Source organism: Lemur catta, chromosome X, assembly GCF_020740605.2.
Source record: "Lemur catta isolate mLemCat1 chromosome X, mLemCat1.pri, whole genome shotgun sequence".
Lineage (NCBI taxonomy): Eukaryota > Metazoa > Chordata > Mammalia > Primates > Lemuridae > Lemur > Lemur catta.
The window spans coordinates 8,256,108-8,279,933 of NC_059155.1; the positions used below are offsets into that span (position 1 = coordinate 8,256,108).

At 37.2% G+C, this 23,826-nt stretch overlaps 1 protein-coding gene across 2 annotated transcripts in view; it reads left to right on the forward strand.

The window, feature by feature from the left end:
- VAMP7 (vesicle associated membrane protein 7) overlaps nt 1–23,826 on the forward strand; it is a 61,459-nt gene that overhangs the window by 9,027 nt on the left and 28,606 nt on the right. For both annotated transcript variants that reach the window (XM_045537539.1, XM_045537540.1), the window contains exons 3-5: nt 5,185–5,242; nt 7,663–7,800; nt 10,025–10,115. In XM_045537539.1, coding sequence (XP_045393495.1) covers nt 5,185–5,242; nt 7,663–7,800; nt 10,025–10,115 — 287 coding nt within the window. The remainder of the gene's footprint in view (nt 1–5,184; nt 5,243–7,662; nt 7,801–10,024; nt 10,116–23,826) is intronic.

Consider the following 23,826-nt stretch of genomic DNA (forward strand, 5'->3'; position numbering starts at 1 on the left):
AGTAATCAGATAAAAATTGCCTCAACCTTCCTCATCAATACATAAAAATCTTTTGTTACATAAGCTATCCTTATTTCCTTAGTTCTTATCTCAGAAGAAAGTCCTTATTTCTTTCTAGGGCTAATCCCTTGCACAATTTAGGATCTAGTCTAAGCTACTGTGAGAGAGACCCTGATATATAGTGTTGACTTAAATGTGATAGTCCAGAGATGGATGGTTTGGGGATTTTTTTTGGGGGGGCTCTGCCATTCTCAATTAGTGCCTTCCAACTCTTGTGTAAGGCAGCTCCTTCAGTTCTTATTAAGTCCCAATGCTTGCCCAGTAATTTTAAAGGCAAGGCCCAGAAGTGGCCTGACATTTTATTGTTCAGAACTTTCTGCTCACTTTTTATTGTTCACTACATAGTCATGTAGCTAACCTAGCTAGAAGGGAGGCCAGGAAATGTCATCTCCGGCTATGTAGTCATATAGCTAAAAGTCTGTTACTGTGGAGGAAGTTATAGGATATCAAGGGATCACTTGCAGCCTTTCATTCTACTCTTCTGACCATCCAAATATCTGGGTAAACTCTTCTTCCCAACCATAGAATACACTTCTTCTCTGAGGAAGGTAGTTCCAAAGACCTATCTAGTTGCTGTGTTTAGCTCCAAGTCCAGAACTGGGTGAAACACGGTCCTTTCTATCAGGCCCAGGGATGTGTCCTGTGACCCGCTAAAAGACAGGTCATAATTTTTTTTCCTGTTCTTCCAGCCTAACCCCATAGACAATGGTGAAATAAAAGCAGGATCAGAGTGATCCCGTTTTTCAAACTCCCATTTGAAAAAGGGAAGAATGAGAAACACATAGAAGTCACCGCTTCCTAGCAATGATAAAACAACTGCCTCACAGCAATTTCAAAGACTCCCTGTCCTGACTGTGGAGTGGTTAGTAGTTCTGCCTTCTTGGAGGAACTCTCTCATCTTTTTTCCCTGACTCCTGGCTTTGTTCTCCAGGAGATTCTTCCTGGTCCATTATCCTTTCTGGCCACATCCAAAATGGGTGTTAGAGAGTATGTCATATTTGGGAACTATACAAGTTTTGTAGTCTACTTCCTGCTGGTGTGCATTTGGGGACCCAGAGGTTGCTTTAGGGGTTCAGTAATCCCAGCCTCTTGTGATTCTGGCTTTATAGTTTCTTCAAAAATGTTTTAGGCTTATAATCTGTGTCAGTTCTAGTTCTAGTCAGTTCCCTGGAAAATGTCCAAGGAAAGCACTTACAGTCCTTTTAGAGGCAAGACTAGGAAATGGGGCATATATCTTTCACTCACATATTGTCAACCAGAACTAAGTCATATCGCAACATCTAGCTACAAAAGAGGCTAGAATATGTAGTCCAATTAAAATGTGGTTACAGTAGAAGGAGGTATTATCTGTCTGCCATGACTCTCTAGCTGTGTCCTGATATAGTCCTCCCCTCTATCCTCTGTGGTGAGATTCCATCATTGAGATTTTTTTTATTTTTAACTGTCTGCATTGAGTTTTCTTTTCCCCTTATAATCATTTTCCATCATTCCAAAAAAAAATCTTATTACTGTATACCAAAAGAAAAATTCCATTTTACTGCATATTAAACACTTTCCCCCTGAAATCTGTTCTTCCTCTTGCTATTCCTTTTTTCTTTAATAGCATTACTGGCCACTTAAATCGGCTAAGCCTAAAACTTCAGAATCATATTAGACTTCTTCACCAAATCCTTGCTATTCTCCTACAAGGAGTATTTCAGTCTATTCCCTCTTCTCTATCCCACTGTCACAGTGTTAGTTTAGGCCTTCATTGTCTCTCATTGATCATCCTCCTCCTAACTGGTCTTCCTGCTTCTAGTTGCTTCCATCTTAAATATGTATTTCACATTCCTATGATGATACTTTATTGTTCTAAACCCACTGCTTTTAGAATAAAACCCCAACTCACCCTTCACAATTTTGTACATTCCTCACCTTTTTCTATCCTTATCTCCACAAGACCCTTTGCCATTCCTTGACCTAGCTGTGTTATTTTGAGCTGTGGTAAATTTTTTTCTGTGCTTTTGTATCTTCTGGGAATATCATTGCCCTCATAGACCACCTTGTAAACATTTGCTCACTTTATTGGTTCCAAATGAAATACTTTCTTAATTTTTACTTTATCCTTCTAAAAGGGCCATTCTGTTCATGTCTCTTCCTTCAGCATGTACTCCCTGCCCTCAGCGTAAATTTCCTGAACATTCCTTAACATGACTTGGAAGATTCTTCAAGATCTGGCCCTTTTTATTCTCTGGCCTCATCTCTTATTACTTTAGTCCTCAGTTTTGTTCTCTAGCCATACTTAGCTGTTTGCAGTTCAATGTTAGGTTCTTTCTCTCTTCCTAGCCTTTGCAATAACTGTTATCTTTTATTGGAAAATATGTATATATACTTGTTTTTTTTTTTAAAATCTGGCTTAATGTTCCTGAGCTTAGATGTTTCCTCTTCTAGAAACTCCTGAACTCCAAGACTTGGCCAGGTTCCTCAGTCAGAGGCACCTGTGTCTACATGGCATCTGGTGTTGCTTCGTATTGTAACACCTATCATACTGGATTATAATTGTAGTCTTGATTGTTTATCTCCGTCCTCTGACTGTAGGGTCCTTGATAGCAGGCATCATACCTTGTTACCTTTTGTGACCTGTGTACCAAGTGACTCCCCAGTCTGGTTTAGGAGAAACAAATTTTATGGGGAAAATGATAACTTCCATTTTGAACACGTCATGTTTAAGTTGTCTATGGTATGTCCAGTTGGATATGTCTAGTAGGCAGTAGTGTGTAGGCCTGGAACTCAGAAGATAAGTCAGGTCTAGATTTGGGAATCATCAGTGTAATTGTGGTAGCTGAAAACAAACATCAACAACAAAACTGAGAGTGGATGCTGCCCTCCGGGGAGTGAGTGTAAGAAAAGCAGGGGGCTAAGGATGCTAGAAAACATCAGCACAGAGGGAAAGAGATTATGATATAAGTCAGGTATATTAGCCTGCTCAGGCTGCTGTAACAAAATATCATAGACTGAGTGGCTTAAACAACAGACATTTATTTCTCACAGTTCTGGAGGCTGGACAAGGTGCCAGCCAATTCAGTTCGTGGTGAGGGCCCTCTTCCTGGTTGGCAGATGGCTAACTTCTACCTGTTTCCTCATGTGGAGAGAGAGTGCTCTCTCTCTCTTCCTCTTCTTTAAAGACACTAATCCTATCATAAGGGCCACACTCAGGATCTCATCTAACCTTTATTACCTCTCAAAGGCTTCATCTCCAAATATAGTCACACTGAGGGTAAGGGGTTTAACATATGAATTTTGAAAGGACCACAATTCACTCCATACCAACAGGCAAGCCTGGTGTCAAGAAGTCTAGTGAAGAGAAAAAACTTTACAGAAGAATTTACAGAAGAAGGAAGTGGTCAACACTATCAAATATTTCAGAGAGAGCCACTGGATATGGCAACATGGAATTCAATGGTGGAATTGGTGTGAACAGTTTCAGAGTAGTAGAGGAAGACATTTCTCCTGAGTTTCCATACTTGTAATTCATATCAAGCCTCTATGTGGACATTAATATAATTCAACAGGTACTGCTGTCTACCCACTTGTCCAAGGTAGAAATCTGGAAGGCAAAATTTAGTTATCCTTCTGTCTCTTCCCCAGTAGCCAGTCACCAAGTTCTATAAATGGTATCTCCTGTCTCTCTTCTCTGTCCCTTCTTCATTGCCCGTACTACTTTAGTTTATTTCCCTCATTCTTTCTTTTTCTGAGACAGAGTCTTACTCTGTTGCCTTGGCTAGAGTGCCGTGGCATCAGCCTAGCTCACAGCAACCTCCAATTCCTGGGCTCAAGCAATCCTACTGCCTCAGCCTCCCGAGTAGCTTCTGGTACTACAGGCATGCACCACCATGCCTGGCTAATTTTTTTGTATACATTTTTAGTTGTCCAGCTAATTTCTTTCTTTCTTTCTTTCTTTCTTTCTTTCTTTTTTTTTTTTAGTAGAGACAGGGTCTTGCTCTTGCTCAGGGTGGTCTCAAACTCCTGAGCTCAAATGATCCGCCCATCTAGGCCTTCCAGAGTGATAGGATTATAGGCGTGAGCCACCGTGCCCATCCCCTCATTATTTCTTAACTGATGCATTGAAGTAGTTTCCCATCTGGACTTCCTTTCAGTCAGTTCTGTACACTCTAGCCAAAGCATCCTTTTCAAAGTGCAAATCTGATCACAGTCTCCCAGGCTAAAACCTTTTGATGCTTATTCATTATTCTTAGGATAATACACAGTGTAGTTTATAAAGTCTTATGTAATTTGGTATTTGCTTACTTCTCCAGCCTAATCTGTCCAGGCAATTTATTTTTTCCTCACATTCAACTCTAGTCATGTGAGCCAATTTTACTTTCCTGTGTGCTCTTTTATCTCCAGGCCATTATGCTTGCTGGTTCCTCTCTGGAAAACTCTTTGCCCACTCTTCACTTTGCTATCTCTTAGTTATTCTTCAGGTCTCAGATCAGACATCACTTATTCCAGAAAGTCTTTCCTGTTATCCTTTGGCAAATCTCCATTATGTGCTCTTCTGTGGCCCCAGAGCACCATGCACTGCCTTTAACTTTCTTGTCGTCTTGTTTGCCATGCTACATTGTAATTCCTTGCACTGTGATCCTTGTGAAGACAAGGACTGATAGTTTTTCTTTTTTGTATCCTTGGCATCCAGCACAGCAACTAGCTCAAAGTAGATACTCAAACAAATGTTGTTGAGAATTTGGTAGAAAAGGTGTTTGGTTTGAGATCTTAGGTAAAAGCAAGGAAGACTATATGGCCCATTGGGGTTAATCTTAATTGCATGCCCCTCCTAAGATGTCATCTCTTATTCAGGACTTAAGAGTCCAATTATGCTTTTGGAGCTGTCATTTTAATAGTTGGTACACATGCTGTTATGCTGTGTAGCTAGGGTAGAGACATTCTTTTAATTTCTTATTTATTCCTATCAGTTTGACTTGAAAGAAACAGGTATATGGGGGAGGAGGAGAGAGAAAATAGACTGTATCTGTAAATAATATGGTGATGTTGGCAGTACTGAGCTTGCTTATACATAGATAGAAGATAGAAGTAAAAGAGATGTTGCTTATAACCACAGTAAGTTTTATATCTTTTATTCTACAGTTATTTGTTTCATTACATCTGCCAAGACAGGATTGTATATCTTTGTATCACTGATGATGTAAGTAACTTGAAGACACATTGCTGTTTAACTATGTGTATTGTTAATATAGTCAGTTCCTAATTATCTATACCTATGATGGATAAAGGTAATACAAACTTTTTACAGCTGGAAATTTTTTTTTTTTATACTTTGCATTTGCCCTATAGAGCAGCACATGACAAGAAAACTTGATACATGGGTGTGTGAAAATTAGCTTTGTTTTGGTAGAGTTTTAGCTTAACCTCTAGCAACTCTACATTTATCCTATTTTAGTGAGAATTGGTGTTCATAAGTATGATTCTTTGGTATTAAAGCTTCTCAAAAATTGTTTAACTGAGATGTCAAATTAGTCTACGGCCATACCACCCTGAACGCACCCCATCTCGTCTGATCTCAGAGCTAAGCAGGGTCGGGCCTTGTTAGTACTTGGATGGGAGATGTCATATTAGATGACTTCATTCCTCCAATCAATAGTTAATGAAATTTTTAATGTGGAAGGACTTTGGACAAACAAAATCACAATACATTACAATCAGCTATGTAAAACTGTAGTTTACATTGGTTGGATTGGTTTTTGAGTATTTGTAGGCTCTAGACCCAAAATGCTCAATAACTTAATGATGTCGTTAAGATCCTTTCTATCTTCTGCTTTCCTTAGTATTGACTTTTTCCCAGACAGGTTACTCTTATGACTGCATGGAGCTACATGTTTGTTTATTCCTGTACACAGAAAAGGGACTGTGGCTTCTTTTTATTTATTTATTTATTTATTTATTTTTATTATTTTTTTTGAGACAAAGTCTTACTCTGTTGCCCAGGCTAGAGTGCCATGGTGTCAGCCTAGCTCACAGCAACCTCAAACTCCTGGGCTCAAGTGATCCTCCTGCCTCAGCCTCCCGAGTAGCTGGGACTACAGGCATGCACCACCATGCCCGGCTAATTTTTTCTCTATATATATTTTTTAGCTGTCCAAATCATTTCTTTCTATTTTTAGTAGAGATGGGGTCTCGCTCTTGCTCAGGCTTGTCTCGAACTCCTGAGCTCAAGGGATCCTCCTGCCTCGGCCTCCCAGAGTGCCAGGATTACAGGCCTCAGCCACCGCACCCAGCCGGGACTGTGGCTTCTTGATTCTATTATTGTAGGAATGAGGAAACTTCCCAGACGCATGCCCTCTCCTCTGCCTGCTTTCAAAGTTGTCTTCCTTTCATGTCTTATTGGTGACATGCTTATTTCTAAACTGATCACTGACAAGAAGCAGGAATTGGCATGATTTCCGTAGATTAGGGTGCCTAATCTTTATTGTGTCGCAGCCCCCTTTGTCACTCATGGGCCCCTCCCAGAATGTTTTTAGCTATATAAAATAAAACATATATGATTCTAACAAAACCAATTATATTGAAAAAATATAATATTCAAAATATTTTCTAAGTTGATATAATAATGTATATGCTTCTTTATGAACTCATTAACAAGATCTAGTCATAGTCCAATAACTAATAATAATTTTGAAATGGTGATGAGTGTAAATGGTATTTCAAGATATCTATTACTGTGATGGTATATGAAAAAAGACTTCTTTTGGTGACAGAGTTACAGTAATACTTAGGTTGTGAATGTACTACTTATATTCACAACTGAAATTTAAGTAAAAGTTTGGTACAAATAATGATGTGATTTGTTTTTCTGTCCAAGTACAAGAGTCATTTGAATTTGGATCATTGACCAAAAGTTAAGAACCTTTGACCTAGACTAAACATTTTGGGTAAAATGGAAATGACTATCAACCATAGTGATCATCACAATGATTTTTATTCCTAGCTTCACAGTGTTTTCTAAAATCAGAAAAAAAATCCAGCTATATCTGAAATGACTGATGTGAAAGAGCTTAGAATAGATGAAAAATATCGTGAAGTCTAGGGTAGAGTTGAGCCTCATATTTCTAATTTGATACACACACACATACATAAACACACATACATATATACTTTTTGACTGGCTGGGACTAGACAAGGGTATATCACTTGATCTTTTCAAATGCACCACCACTTTTGAAAAATATCAATTCAAAGTTTATATCAGCAGTATTATCTTTTTGTGTGAAAGACTGTACTATTATTATGGATTTATTGAACATCTTCTTGTGCTGAGCCTTCTAATAGATCCTATGAAAGATATGCAGGAATAATCTAGGTACCATTATCTAGCCAGACATATCTGGATTTGACTTTAAGCTCTTTCATTTATTACTTGTTGGACCTTTGGCAAGTTAGTTACCTTTTCAGAGCCTTTGTTTCCTTATCTTTACAATGAGATCAATGCTGGTTTCTTCTCATAGAGTCATTGCTTAGTAAATATTAGCTGTTTTATTGTTATTATTAATTATCCAGATCATCTTTATTTACTTTCTAAATGTTAACTCTGTTTCGGTCTTTTTCCAGGATTTTGAACGTTCCCGAGCATTTAATTTTCTGAATGAGATAAAGAAGAGGTTCCAGACTACTTATGGTTCAAGAGCACAGACAGCACTTCCATATGCCATGAATAGTGAGTTCTCAAGTGTCTTGGCTGCACAGCTGGTAAGATCTTTCTCAGGATAAAGTATTTTGATTCATGTTTCTTTTTTATTACCTTGAAACATGATGAATATAGGGGGCCCTAACCTGAAATATACTTTTCTGATTGTGTTACTATATGCCAACATAATAAAACTTTCCTGATTAAAATAAAATGTAAAGGGGCCATTTTAGGGTAGAAAATAGTGATATTCTATTAATAGTGGTCAGAGTATCTCAGGATTAGGAAGAACATTAAACATCATCTAGTTCAACTACCCATCTAATGGTAAATGCAGTCAACATGCCAAATGGCCTTTTAACCTATACATAAACTTTCTACCCTTCCATAAGGCAAATTTAATTTTTGAACAACTCAAATTAATTGTTTGAAAGTCTGTTCAACTCTATGAATCCCTAATTGTCAGCTCAGTGAAGGTGTATATATGTGTATACCTCTGAAATATCACTGTAGTCAAGATAGAAAGCATTTCTATCACCCTAAAAATTCCCTCATGTCCCTTTCTAGTCAAACTTCTCCCCTATACTCTGCCCCAGGCAACCACTGTTCCATTTTGTCACTATAAATTAGTTTTGTCTTTTCTAGAGTTTTCTATAAATGGAATCATATAGTATGTACTCTTTATGTCTTGCTTCTTTTGCTCATTGTAAGGCTTTTGATATTCATCCATATTGTATAAATCAGTAGTTTGTTCCCTTTTTTGCTGAGTAGTAGTATATGCATGTACCACAATTTGTTTATCTCTTCACGTGTTGGTGGATATTTGAGTTGCTTCCAGTTTTCAGCTGTCATGAATAGAGCTGCTCTGAAACTCCATGTACAAGTCTTTGTGTGGACATATGTTTTTATTTCTCTTTGGTAAATACCTAGGAATGGAATTGCTGGGCCATATGGTAAGTGATATGTAATTTTTTAAAAAATCATCACACTCTTTTCCAAAGTGGTTGTACCATTTTACATTCTCACCGACAGTTCCAGTATTTCTGCATCCTTGCCAATACCTGTTGTGGTCTGTCTTTTTAATTTTAGCCATTCTAGTGGGTGTGTAGTGGTATTTCATTGTGGTTTTAATCTACATTTTCATGATGACTAATGATGTTGAACACTTTTTAAAATGCTTTTTACCCATGAAACTATTTGAGTACAAAGACATAGGCTCTAGCTGTGATTTTGTTATGAATGAAAATAAAGATGTATTACAATTAAATACTTCTCACTTCTCCTGCATTTTTTAATACTCTTTTTGAGTATTATGCTCATATATGTATATATGTGTATATAGATATATTTTCCTCTGGGAATGAAGTTCCTTTAAATTGGTTATTTTATATACCTTTATTATTCAGGCAATTGATTTGTTTCATACTGCTCACTAGGAAACGTTCATCTGTGTGAAACTGTACACAACACTACCAAAAAAAAAAAAACAACAATGCACAGTCAACATTAAATAGGGTCAGCTGGCAGCAAAACTTTGAAATTAGCCAGTTTGTCATTAGCTCCAGATCTGTGTATGACCTCTGAACAGATCTGTGCCAGTTCCCTCTATAAATGTAGATAATTATATCATCTTCATCATATAGTTGGGGGTAGATTAAACAATATCCCCTGCTTGAAGTACTTAGTACAGTGAAGTGACTGGAACATTGTATATTAAGCCCTCCATAATTGTTAGCTATAGATAATAACTTCAAAATATATATTATCGGTATCTTAGATTCTAGATCCTATGAAAAGCCAATGAAAATAGGATGCATGCTGGGATCCCAGCAGATAAAAGAACAGGTGCAAAGAATCTGGGCCAGCCCCTACCTCATCATACTTAAGAAATGTAGAATGATTTTGGAAAGCCCTGTCTTCTCCCTCATGCCCCAACTATAGTCTTCTTTTTCCCGTTTCTTCTTTGAGCACAGATTATATTTCCTCCAACTTCTGCCCCAAGAACCTCAGCCGTATATTTGATATAATATATTTAGCTTTATTATATTTAAAATAACATGATATTTTTAAACTATAATACTTATAGTTCTTATGGAAGCATTTTTTTATGCTGCCCATATTCTTTCCTAAGTCTGGTAACATTTTTCCAGTGAAGTGACATATATCTTTTGTATCAATAGAGACATAACTTAGTATTCCCTGGTGTAAACTGTCATTCTTCTTATTTTTGTTTTCCTATTGTAAATAATGTCTGGGTACCATAAGTTAAAACTTGTTTTCTTATAGAAGCATCACTCTGAGAATAAGGGCCTAGACAAAGTGATGGAGACTCAAGCCCAAGTGGATGAACTGAAAGGAATCATGGTGAGAAACATAGGTATGTTCCATGGCATAGTTTCATGCATGTGGGCAAAAATGATAGCAGATACTTGATTGAGGTCAAATTATTCTAGAGAGGCTAAAACAGCACTTCCTTATTCTTACTATTGGAAATTGTCAGCTGAGATATGGAGGTTACTTACCCATGATACTGTCTGCTTGTATGAATGGTTTCTTCTTAGTACTTGTGACTATTCTTTATTCTAAATTTGTTAGTTTGCTTAGCAAGACTAAGTTCTAAAAACCTTGTGATAGTTCAGCAGTGCAGAATAATTTGGTCAGTTTTGGCTGGAGATATTCAGATAACTGATATTATCAGTAGATACTTACTTACAACTATTTGACCTCCTCAGAAAGTTTATGGCTCTTGATTGAAAGAAAGGATTGGACCAAAAAACTGTTGTATCCTTCAAAAGAATAAACTATGTTATAATTTCCATCTAATGGCCTATGTTCATCTTATCAAAACCATTTAGCACATTACAATAATCCAAAAAATTTCATTAAGTTTATTTTTAATTGATTTATGCAGTGATATTTAGATTTATGATGATGCTAGTTTTTTAAAAGCTCTGGTTCTCATAATGTCCCTGGACTAGCAGCATCAGCATCACCTGAGAACCTGTTGGAAGTACAAGTTTTCAGGCCCCACTGTAGACATACTAAATCAGAAACTCTGGGAGTGGGACCCAACAATCTGTGTTTTCACAAGCCCTCCAGAGGATTCTAATGTATACTCAAGTTTGAGAACCACTCTTTTAAATACATCTTCTGAAGGTAATAACTTTTACAAAATTGAATGAAAATGGCTACATAATTGCTTTATAAGATATTTAATTGAGGCATTATTAAATTTCATAAATGTCAATTTATTTATAATCTTAGGTTTACTATTTGAATTATTTTTATATTTATTCTTAGAATAGTTACAAATCATGAGAAGATTTTTTAAAAAATTTAGTCTCACCATCCTAAAGATTCTTTTCCATTTTCTTTCCTTTAAATTTTTATCTATTAATACATCTGTACATACATAGTTATAATCATGGTTTATATTCAGTTTTGTAGAGGCAGTGTGATAAAGTGATCAAGATTTGGATTTCTGTGTGTCTGAATGTGAGTCTCAATTTCACTTTCCACGTGCTCTTTAGCCCTTCAGCAATCCTCTAACCTCTCTGAGCTTTATTTTCTAATCTGCAAAAAGGAGATGATAACAGAACTTAAGCTTACCTATTTAAAAGAAGTAATGTATGTAAAGAACTTTGTACAGTGCCTGGCAAATAGTAAGAGCTGAATAATTGATAGCTATTATTAGTCCTTTTTATGCTCATATAGTAATTCATTGAGTTAATATATCACAGGTTACCTAACCATGTCCTTATTTTGGACACATAGGTTCTCTTTTTTTTTTTCCTTGAGACAGAGTCTCACTCTGTTGTCTGGGCTAGAGTGCCGTGGCATCAGTCTAGCTCACAGCACGACACATACGTTCTTTAGACCAATGTTACTCTGAGTCTTGTTTTGCAACCAGATAAGGAGCTTGCTGAGGAATGCAAATCAATGCTATGCTTCCTTCATTGAGAACTTCTTACTATGAAAATATTATCAATTGGACTGAACAGTATGTTTGGAGACTTGGTTGAACCAATTGCAAACACTCTTTAAGTAGCACTGATTTAGAGATTTGTTTTACACTAACAGTACTGTTATGTTTTTGTACCTATTATGTTTTTCTTATTGAGATTCTCAGGAATGGGATTAATAATCAAAATGCAGAAACATTTTTATAGTTCTTGATATGTATGTCTCTTGGCTATTTAAAGTGATTTCCTTTGATTTTAGTTTTAATTATACATCTAGATAGAAATTAGAATCTATTGAGAAAACTACTAATACTTCTTTTTACTTTTTTTGTTACCAAATGTATTTATTTTGCCTGATAGCGGAAGCAACCAACTGCTATAATATTATTTATTGCAGATGCATAAAGTTCCCAGAAAAATCAACGTTTTAATCAACTCCTTTTAAGTGACTTATCTGTTTTTAGAGTTATAGAAACAGCAAAGTTAAAATGTAGCAAAAACATTTCCAACTATTTCCCTTTGATTTTTAACAGCTTAATTGAAATATAATTTATACCATACAATTCACCCATTTAAGTTATATAATCAGTGGTTTTTGCTATACTCACACAATTGTACAACCATTGCTATAGTCAATTTTAGAATATTTTCATCACCCCTAACAGGAAACCCTGTACCCATGTGTAGTCACTCCTCATTTCCCTTCAACCCTGAGACCTAAGCAATGATCAGTCTCCTTTCTGTCTCTCTAAATTTGCCTATTCTGGACATTTTGTGTAAATGGAACCATATAATGTGTGGCCTTTTATATAATGTATGCTGCTTTATATATTCTGTATACTAGACCCTTAACAGATACATGATTTGAAAAGATTTTCTTCCATTCTGTGGATTGTCTTTTTACTTTCTTGATGGTATTCTCTGAAACACAAAAATTTTTAATTTTTATGAATGCCAATGTATTTTTCTCTTTAGTTCCTTATGCTTTGGATGTCATTTCTTTTTTTTAATTTAAGAATTTTATAGGGGTACACACCTTTTGGTTATATAATTTACTTTTGTACAATTTGAGTCAAAGGTATAAGTGTGCCCTTTACCCAGTTAATGTGCATTATACCCATTAAGTGTGAATTTACCCATACTCTCCACCCCACTGCCCCCTCCTACCTACTTGATTTCCCTTGAGTTTTACTTCTGTATGTGCACATAAGTGTTGATTGATTAATTCCAGTTTAGTATTGAATACATGTGGTGTTTGTTTTTCCATTCTTGTGATAGTTCACTTTGAAGAATAGCCTCCAGTTCCATCTAGGTTGTTACAAAAGATACTAGATCACCATTTTTTTTGTGGCTGAGTAGTGCTCCATGGTATACATATACCACATTTTATGAATCCACTCATGTATTGATGGGCATTTGGGTTGATTCCACATCTTTGCAATTCTAGAATTGTGCTGCTGTAAACATTCAAGTGCAAGTGTCTTTTTTATAGAATGTCTTTTTTTCCTTTGGATAAATACCTAGTAGTGGGATTACTGGATCAAATGACAGTTCTACTTATAGTCCTTTAAGGTATCTCCATACTACTTTTCATAGAGTTTGTACTAGTTTGCAGTCCCACCAACAGTGTATAAGTGTACCATTCTCTCTGCATTCTCACCAGCATCTGTTGTTTTGGGACTTCTTGATAAAAGCCATTCTCACTGGAGTTAAGTGATATCTCATTGTGGTTTTGATTTGCATATCCTTGATGATTGGAGACATTGAACATTTTTTCATGTGTTTCTTGCCCACTGGTCTATCTTCTTTTGAAAATTTCTCTTCAAGTTTCTTTTCTCCCTTTTTAATGGGGTTGATTGATATTTTTTCTTGCTGATTTGCTTGAATTCTTTTTAGATTCTGGTTATCAGCCCTTTATTGAGTGTGTAGCATGCAGACATTTTCTCCCATTCTGTAGGTTGTCTATTTGCTCTAATCATTGTGTTCTCAGCTGTGCAGAAGCTTTTTAATTTGATCAGGTCCCATTTATTTATTTATTTTTGTTGTTGCTGTGATTGCTTTTGGGGTCTTCTTCATAAATTCTTTGCCTAGGCCAAAATCTGTAAGAGTTTTTCCAATATTTTCTTCTAGAATTCTTATAGTTCCATGCCTTAGCTTTAAGTCTGTTATCCATCATGAATTAATTTTTGTGAAAGGTGAGAGGTACAGATCCTGTTTCAGCCTTCTACGTGTGGCTATCCAATTTTCCCAGCACCCTTTATTTATTTGTTTATTTATTTTATTTCAGCATATTATGGAGGTACAAAAGTTTAGGTTATGTATATTGCCCATGCCCTCCCACCTCCCCCCTGTCAGAGCTTCCAGCGTGTCTATTCCCCAGACAGTATGCAATGCACTCATTATGTAGATATACACCCATCCCTTCCTCCCCCCCCAACATCTGCCTGATACCCAATTAGTGTTATTCCCAAATGTGCACTTAGGTGATGATCAGGGAAACCAGTTTGCTGGTGAGTACGTGTGGTGCTCATTTTTCCATTGTTGGGATACTTCACTTAGTAGAATGGGTTCCAACTCTTTCCAGGAGAACAAAAGAGATTCTGTATCATCGTTATTTCTTATAGCTGAGTAATACTCCATGGTATACATATACCACATTTTACTAATCCATTCATGGGTTGATGGGCATTTGGGTTGTTTCCACATCTTTGTGATTGTGAATTGTGCTGCTATAAACATTCTGGTGCAGATGTCTTTGTAATAGAATGTCTTTTGTTCTTTTGGGTAGATGCCCAATAATGGGATTGCTGGATCAAATGGTAGGTCTACTTGAATCTGTTTAAGGTATCTCCATATTGCTTTCCACAGGGGTTGCACTAGTTTGCAGTCCCACCAGCAGTGTGTGAGTGTTCCTGTCTCTCCGCATCCACGCCAACATGTATTGTTTTGGGACTTTTTGATAAAGGCCATTCTCACTGGAGTTAAGTGATATCTCATTGTGGTTTTGATTTGCATTTCCCTGATGATTAGGGATGTTGAGTATTTTTTCATATGTTTGTTGGCCATTCTTCTCTCTTCTTTTGAAAAATTTATATTCATATCATTTGCCCACTTTTTGATAGGGTTGTTTGATTTTTTCTTGCTGATTTTCCTGAGTTCTAAATAGAATCTAGTTATCAGTCCTTTATCGGATGTATAGTATGCGAAAATTTTTTCCCATTCTGTAGGTTGTCTGCTCTCTTGACTGTTTCTTTGGCTGTGCAGAAGCTTTTTAATTTAATCAGGTCCCATTTATTTATTTTTGTTGTTGCTGTGATTGCCTTTGGGGTCTTCATCATAAATTCTTTGCCTAGGCCAATGTCTATAAGCGTCTTTCCCACATTTTCTTCTAGAATTCTAATAGTTTCACACCTAAGGTTTAAGTCTGTTATCCACCGTGATATGATTTTTGTTAGAGGTGAAAGGTGTGAGTCTTGTTTCAGTCTTTCACATGTGGCTATCCAGTTTCCCCAGCACCATTTATTGAATAAGGATTCTTTTCCCCAGAGTATGTTTTTGTCTGCTTTGTCAAAGATTAGATGGCTATATGAGGATGGTTTTATATTTGGATTTTCTGTTCTGTTCCACTGGTCTGCGCCAGCACCATTCATTGAATAGGGATTCTTCTACCCAGTGTATGTTTTTGTCTGCTCTGTCAAAGATCAGATGACACTATGAAGATGGACTCATATCTGTGTTCTCTGTTCTGATCCATAGATCTATTAATATGTCTGTGTTTTTGTGCTAGTACCATTCTGTTTTGGTTACTGTAGCCTCATAGCTTGAGGTCTGGTAAAGTGATGCCTCCCAATTTGTTATTATTACGTAAAATTACTTTAGCTATTTGGAGTCTTTTCTGCTACCATACAAAGTGTAGAACTATCAAGGTCTGCAGAATATAACAGTGGTATTTTAATCGGGATTACATTGAATCTGTAAATCACTTTGGGTAGTATAGGCATTTTAACAATGTTGATTCTGCCGATCCATGAGCATGGTATGTTTTTCCATCTGTTTACATCCTCTGAAGTTTCTTTCCTCAGTGTTTTATAGTTCTCCCTGTAGAGGCTTTCACCTCCTTAGTTAAATATATTCCTAGGTATTTTATTTTCTTTGTTGCTGTTGTGAAAGGTATTGAGTCTTTGATTTGATTCTCAGCTTGACTCTTACTGGCATATATGTAAGCTACAGCTTTGTGTGCATTGATTTTGTAGCTTGAGACTTTGCTGAATTCATTTATCAATTCCAGGAGTCTCTTGGTTGAATTTTTGGGGTTTTCTACATATAAGATCATATCATCAGCAAAAAGCAATAGTTTGACTTCATCTTTCCCCATTTAGATGCCTTGGCTTCATTCTCTTGTCTGATTGCTCTGATTAGGACTTCCAGCACTATGTTAAATAGAAGTGGTGATAGAGGGCATCCTTGTCTGGTTCCAGTTCTAAGTGGGAATGCTTTCAATTTTTCCATGTTCAGTATAATGTTGGCTGTGGGTTTGTCATATATGGCTGTAATAATTTTGAGGTATGTCCCATCTATGCCTATTTTGTTACGAGTTCTTATCATAAAAGAGTCCTGAATTTTTCAAATGCTTTTTCTGCGTCTATTGAGAGGGTCATATGGTCTTTGTTTTTGCTTCTATTTATGTGGTGAATCACATTTATAGGTTTGCATATGTTGAAATATCCTTGAATATCTGGGATGAAGCCCACTTGGTCATGGTGAATTGTTTTTTTTGATGTACAGTTGAAATCAGTTTGCTAAAATCTTATTGAGAATTTTTGCATCTATATTCATAAGGGATACTGATATGTAGTTTTCTTTTTTTTTATTGTGTCCTTTCCTGGCTTTGGTATCAGGTGATATTGGCTTCATAAAATGAGTTGGGGAGGAGTCATTCCTTCTCAATGTTATGGAAGAATTTCTTCAGTATAGGTACCAGTTCTTCTTTGTAGGTTTGATAAAATTCAGGTGTGAAACTGCCTGATCTGGGACTTTTTTTGTTGGAAGATTTTTTATTGCTGCTTTAATTTCAGTGCTTGATATTGGTCTATTCAGGATTCCTGTTTTTCCCTGATTGTGCCTAGGGAGGTTGTGTGTTTCTAAGAATTTGTCCATTTCCTCCATTTTTTCAAGTTTATGGGCATAGAGATTTTTATATTATTCAATGATAATGTTTTGTATTTCTGTGTTATCAGTTATGATTTCTCCTTTTTCATTTCTAATTGAGCTTATTAAAGTCCTTTCCTTTCTGCTTCTGGTCAATCTGTAATAGGAAGAGGCCTGTCTATTTTGTTTATCTTTTCAAAGAACCAACTTTTTGTTTCATTAATCTTCTGTATATTTCTTTTATTCTCAATTTCATTTAGTTCTGCTCTGATCTTGGTTATTTATTTTCTACATCTGGGTTTAGGATTGGTTTGCTCTTCCTTTTCCAGTTCCTTGAGGTGATTCAGTAGATTGTTGATTTGTGATCCTTTTGTCTTTTGGATGTGAGAATTTAAGGCTATGAGTTTTCCTCTCAGGACTGCTTTTTCTGTATCCCACTGATTTTGATAACTTGTGTCCCCAATATCATTTAGTTCAAAGACTCTTTTGACTTCCATCTTTATCTCCTCCTTGAGCCAACAATCGTTCAGTAGTAGATTGTTTAATTTCCATGACTTCGTATAGAGATGAGTGTTTCTATTGGGATTGACTTCTAATTTTACTCCACTGTGGTCTGAGAAGATACAAGAGATACATGGTATAATTTCTTTTATTTATTTATTTATTTATTTTTTAACTAAGGATGGGGGTACAAACATTTTGGTTACATGAAATGCATTTGCCTTGCTCAAGCCAGGGCCACAAGCATGTCCTTTCCCCACACAGTGCACCCCATCTCCATTAGCTATGGGTTTACCCACCCCACTCCCTCTACCTCCCACTCCCCGAACCCCCCCACCTGACAGGCACCCAGTGAGTATTACTACCAAGTGGGTACCTTAGTGTTGATCAATTAGTACCAGTTTGATGGTGAGTACATGTGGTGCATGTTTTTCTATCCTTGTGATACCTCACTTCAAAGGATGGGCTCAGTCTCTATCCAGGATAATATAAGAGGTGCTAGATCACCATTGTTTTTTGTAGTTGAGTAGTATTCCATGGTATACATATGCCACATTTTATTAATCCACTCATTTATTGATGGGCACTTGAGTTGTGTCCACATCTTTGCAATTGTAAATTGTGCTGCTATAAACATTCGAGTGCAGATGTCTTTATTATAGAATGTCTTTTTTTCCTTTGGATAGATGCCTAGTAGTGGGATTGCTAGATCAAATGGTTTTCTATTTTTAGCTCTTTGAGGTATCTCCAAATTACTTTCCACAGGGGTTGTACTAATTTGCAGTCACACTAGCAGTGTAAGAGTGTTCCAATCTCTCCACATCTAGACCAGCATTTGTTATTTTTGGACTTTTTGATAGAGGCCATTCTCACTGGAGTTAGGTGATATCTCGTTGTAGTTTTGATTTGCATTTCCCTAATGATTAAAGATGTTGAGCACTTTTTAATATGTTTGCTGGCCATTAGTCTGACTTCTTTTGAAAAGTTTTTGTTCATATGCTTTGCCCATTTATTGATGGGGTCATTTGATTTTTTCTTGTTGGTTTTCTTAAGTTCTATACAGATTGCTGTTATCATCCTTTTATCAGATGTGTAGAAAGCAAATATTTTCTCCCATTCTGTAGATTGTCTATTTGCTCTAAGGACAGTTTCCTTGGCTGTGCAGAAGCTTTTTAATTTGATCAGGTCCCACTTGTTCATTTTTGTTGCTGCTATGATTGCTTTGAGGGTCTTCTTCATAAATTCTTTACCTAGGCCAATGTCTAAAAGAGTCTTCCCCACATTTTCTTGCAAAATTAAGGTTTCATGCCTTAGGTTTAAGTCTGTTATCTAATGTGAGTTGATTTTTGTGAGAGGTGGGGCTCCAGTTTCAGTCTTCTGCATGTGGATATCCAGTTTTCCCAGCATCACTTATTGAATAGAGATTCTTTTCTCAAATTTATACTTTTGTCTGCTTTGTCAAAGATTAGGTGACAATATGAGGATGGTTTTATATCCGGGATCGCCGTCCTATTTCAAAGGTCTATATCTCTGTTCTTGTGCCAGTACCGTGCTGTTTGGGTTTCTATATAGCCTTGTAGTAAAGATTGAAGTGTGGCAGACCGATGCCTCCCAATTCGTTCTTTTTGATTAAGATTGCTTTGGATATACGAGGTCTTCTCTGGTTCCAGACAAAGTGTAGAATTATTTTTTCTAAATCTGTAAAGAACGATGTTGGAATTTTGATAGGGATTGCATTAATTCTGTAGATCACTTTAGGTAGAATGGACATTTTAATAATATTGACTCTACGAATCCATGAGCATGGTAGGGATTTCCATCTGTGCACATCATCTACAATTTCTTTTCTCAGTGTTTTATAGTTCTCCCTGTAAATATCTCTCACCTCCTTCGTGAAATATATTCCTAAATATTTAATTTTCTTTGATGCTATTGTGAAAGGTGTTGCATCTTTGATTTGATTTCCAGCCTATTATTGGTGCATATGAATGCCACTGATTTGTGTGCATTTATTTTGTGTCCTGAGACTTTAGTGAACTCGTTTATCAATTCCAGGAGTCTCTTGGCTAAATCCTTGGGATTTTCTAGGTATAATAGCATATCATCAGCAAAGAGTGAGAGTTTCACCTCTTCTGCCCCCACTCGGACACCCTTAATTCCCTTCTTTTGTCTGATTGCTCTGGAAAGGACTTCCAGCACTATGATGAATAGAAGTGGAGATAGTGGGCAACTTTGGTTCCAGTTCTAAGTGGGAATGCTTTCAATTTTTCCCCATTGAATATTATATTGGCTGTGGGTTTGTCATATGTGGCCTTAATAATTTTAAGGAATGTCCCATCTATGCCTATTTTGTTGAGGGTTTTTATCATAAAAGTATGCTCGATTTTATCAAATGCTTTTTCTGTATCTATTGAAAGAATCATATGGTCTTTGTTCTTGCTTTTATTTATGTGGTGAATTGCATTTATAGATTTCCGTATGTTGAACCAGCCTTGCATCCCTGGGATAAAGCCCACCTGGTCATGGTGAATTATGTTTTCAATGTGCTGTTGGATGCAGTTTGCTAAAATTTTGTTGAGAAATTTTGCTTCTATATTCATGAACGATATTGGTCTGTAGTTTTCTTTTTTTGCTACATCCTTTCCTGGCTTTGGTATCAAGGTAATATTGGCTTCACAGAATGAGTTGGGGAGGATACCATCCTTCTCAATGTTTTGGAATAATTTCTGCAGTATAGGTATGAGTTCTTCTTTGTATGTTTGGAAAAATTCAGGTGTGAACCCATCTGGTCTGGGACTTTTTTTTTTTTTTTTGGAAGATTTTTTTTATTGCTGCTCCAATTTCTGTGCTTGATATTGGTCTGTTCAGGAGTTGTATTTCCTCCGGATTTAGCTTAGGGAGGTTGTGTGTTTCCAAGAATTTGTCCATCTCCTCCACATTTTGTAGCTTTTGGGCATACAGATTTTTATAGTATTCAAAGATAATGTTTTGTATTTCCATGAAGTCTGTAGTGACCTCTCCTTTTTCATTTCTGATTGAGTTTATTAAAGTCCTTTCCTTTCTAGTTCTTGTCGATCTAGCAAGAGGGCTATCATTTTTTTTTATCTTTTTGAAAAACCAGCTTTTGGTTTTATTGATCTTCTGTATAGTTCTTTTGTTCTCGGTTTCATTTCGTTCTGCTCTAATTTTAGTTATTTCCTTTCTTCTGCTAGGTTTAGAATTAATTTGCTTTTCCTTTTCCAGTTCCTTGAGACGATTTATTAGTTTGTTGATTTGTGAGCTTTCTGTCTTTTGGATGTGAGCATTTAATGCTATTAGTTTTCCTCTCAGGAATGCTTTTGCTGTATCCTACAGATTTTGATAGCTTGTGTCCCCGTTATCATTTAATTCAAAGAATTTTTTTATCTCCATTGGAATCTCTTCCTTCACCCAGCAGTCATTCAGCAATAGATTAATTAGTTTCTATGACTTTGTGAAGTGGTGAGCATTTCTGTTGGAATCGATCTCTAGTTTTATACCACTATGGTCTGAGAAGATACATGGCACAATTTCTATTTTTTAAATTTGTTGACATCTGATTTGTGGCCTAGGATGTGGTCAGTTTTGAAGAAAGTTCCATGAGCTCACAAGAAGAATGTATATTCAGCTTTATTTGGGTAGAATGTTCTGTAGATGTCTGTTAGACCCATTTGTTCTAGAGCTCTGTTTAAGTCCATTATTTCTTTGCTTATTTTTTGTTTGGACGATCTGTCCATTTCAGACAGTGGGATGTTGAAATCCCAAGCTACTATGGGATTACTATTTATCATGCTATTTAGTTCATACAGGGTTTGCTTTATATATCTGGGTGCTCCTGTGTTGGGTGCATAGATATTAAGAATTGTTAAGTCTTCTTGTTGGATTTTTCCTTTCACCATTATATAGTGACCATCTTTGTCTTTCTTTACTTTTGCTATTTTAAAATTTATGCTGTCTGAAATCAGAATTGCTACCCTAGCTCTCTGTTGGTTTCCATTTGCCTGAAAGTTTATTTTCTAACCCTTGACCTTGAGTCTGAAAGTGTCTTTGTGGGTTAGATACATTTCCTGGAGACAGCAGATACTTGACTTATAATTTTTTATCTACTCAGCCAGTCCATGTCTCTTCAAAGCACAATTCAAGCCATTCACATTTATTGAGAAGATTGATATTTGGGGTAGATTTCTGTTCATATTGTTGGGTAAGTTCTTATTGTTTTGTTTTACCTCTTGAGTCATTGTAGAATCTGGGTTCTGGACTTTAACTCTTGAGTGTTTTTAATTTGGTGGGTGTCTATTGTGCTGTTCAGTGTATAATGCAGGTCTGAGTACTTCCTGCAGAGCAGGTCTGGTCTTCACAAATTCCGTCAGTGATTGCTTGTCTTGGACAGTCTTTATTTCTCCCTCATAGATGAAACTCAGTTTTTCCAGGTAAAGAATTCTAGGTTGGCCATTGTTCTGTTTAAGAAGATTGAGGATGGGTCCCCAGTCCTTTCTGGCTTGTAGGGTTTCATTTGAGAACTCTGCAGTTAGTGTTTTCCTTTGTAGGTTAGCTGTTGTTTTCATCTTACTGTGAGGATTTCCTCTTTCATGTTTACTTTGGCCAATCTGATAATTATGTGACGTGGTGATTGCCTCTTCACGTTGAGTCTCCCAGGAGTTCGTTGTGCTTCTTGTATCTGGATATGTAGGTTTCTGGCCAGGCCAGGCATATTTTTCTCCAGTATTCTAAGAAATAGATTTTCTAGCCATTGTGTATTTTCTTCTTCTCTCTCCGGGATGCCTATAATTCTTATATTTGGTTTCTTTACATAATCCTACATTTCTTGCTTCTGTGTTCTTTTTCTTCATCTGATTTGTTTAACACATAGACATTATCTTTAAGCTCTGAGATTCTCTCCTCTGCATTATCCATTCTATTTTTAAGGCTTTCCACTGTGTTTTGAAATTCCTTGAATACCTCCTTCATTTCCAAGATTTCTGTTTGATTTTTTCATAATATTTCAATTTCTTTAGAGAATTTTTCATTGATTTCCTGTATTCTTCTCGTGGTTTCTTTGTGTTGGGTTTCTATGTTCTCTTCAATTCCATTGCGTTTCCTTACAATCCATATTCAGAATTCTTCCTCTGTCAATTTAATCATTTCATTTAAATTAGTATCCCATTTTGAGGGCCTTATGATTTCTTTTGGGAGTGACTTTTCTATCTGCTCTTTCGTATTCCCTGTGTTCTTTCTCTGGTTCTTTCTCATCAGAGTAATTGATTGAGGACTGGGAGTGCTAGGACTTGTTTGTGCCCTTAACTTCAAGCCCCCTTAGCAGTGGTAGGAGGAGGCACGCTGGTCTTATATTGCCTTAGAGGTATTTTAGCAAGTTGGGTTACCTCTGACCTGTTGTCTTTACCTCTTGTCAGTGGATATTAGTGAGTTGGTCCCCCAGCTTAAACTCTCATGTGGTGAATCGCACCTGTGTATGTAGCTCTACTGCCCTCTAATAGCTTGAGATGGAGGGCACTGTGTTGAGCTATGGGGTTACCCTCTCTGTCATTGGTTGTAGACTGTGTGGAGGAGCCAGAAGTAATCTGATCCCTCTGTGTTGGTTTCTGGTCCCCGGGTGAGGAATACTAATGCCTTGATCTTTAGGAAGGATCTTGTCACACCCAAGGGTTACTTGGATTGGACCCTGTTCCCCCTTAAAGTGGTGGTAGGAGCAAGGCAGATCATGGCCTTTGCCTGCCAGCCTGGATGTGTATGTTTCTGTGGTTGCTTGATCTGCTGCTAGGGGGAGCCACTGATATGTTATTCAGGGTTCTTCCACCGCACTTGGGAGGCTGCTCCTGATGGGAGGGGTTACTTGGTGCACCTGCTGTGGCCTCTGGCCAGGATTTTCCTTCACTGACTGTGAGCCCCACTGTTGGCTGCCACCCGGACACGGAGATCAGGTCCCAGGGTTATGATTCTACTGGATGACCTAAGCCGGTCTGACAGGCTGAATCACTGGGCTGTCAACTATTGATCTGCGCCAAGGCCCCACAGATTCATGCCAGTCGCACAGGGAAAGTGGCTTTTCTTGCTTCTCCCTATCTCCAGGGTTGGAGCCCACCACTTTTGGCGTGAAAGTCACTGCGCTAGGGAAGGTGTGATGTCCAGACTGCCCAGCGCCCCAGTGCCTGGGAATCCCAGAGATGGTAGCCTACCATGACTGGGGAAGCACTCAAAATTCGCCCATCAAAACTGGTCCGGCTGTCTGACTGTAGGTCATGGAAGGGTGGAGCCTGCCACGAGAATCCCCAGGCTAGGGGAAGGGAGCTGCCTGAAACCATAGCACACCACAGTATCTGGGTTGTGGACCCAAAAAATGGTGGCCGCCTACCTGCAGAGCGCTAGCACTGGGGGCAACTATTCAGGAGTTGGCGGATGCCAAATTGGGGAGCTGAGTCAACAAGATGCCTGTTGTCTCTT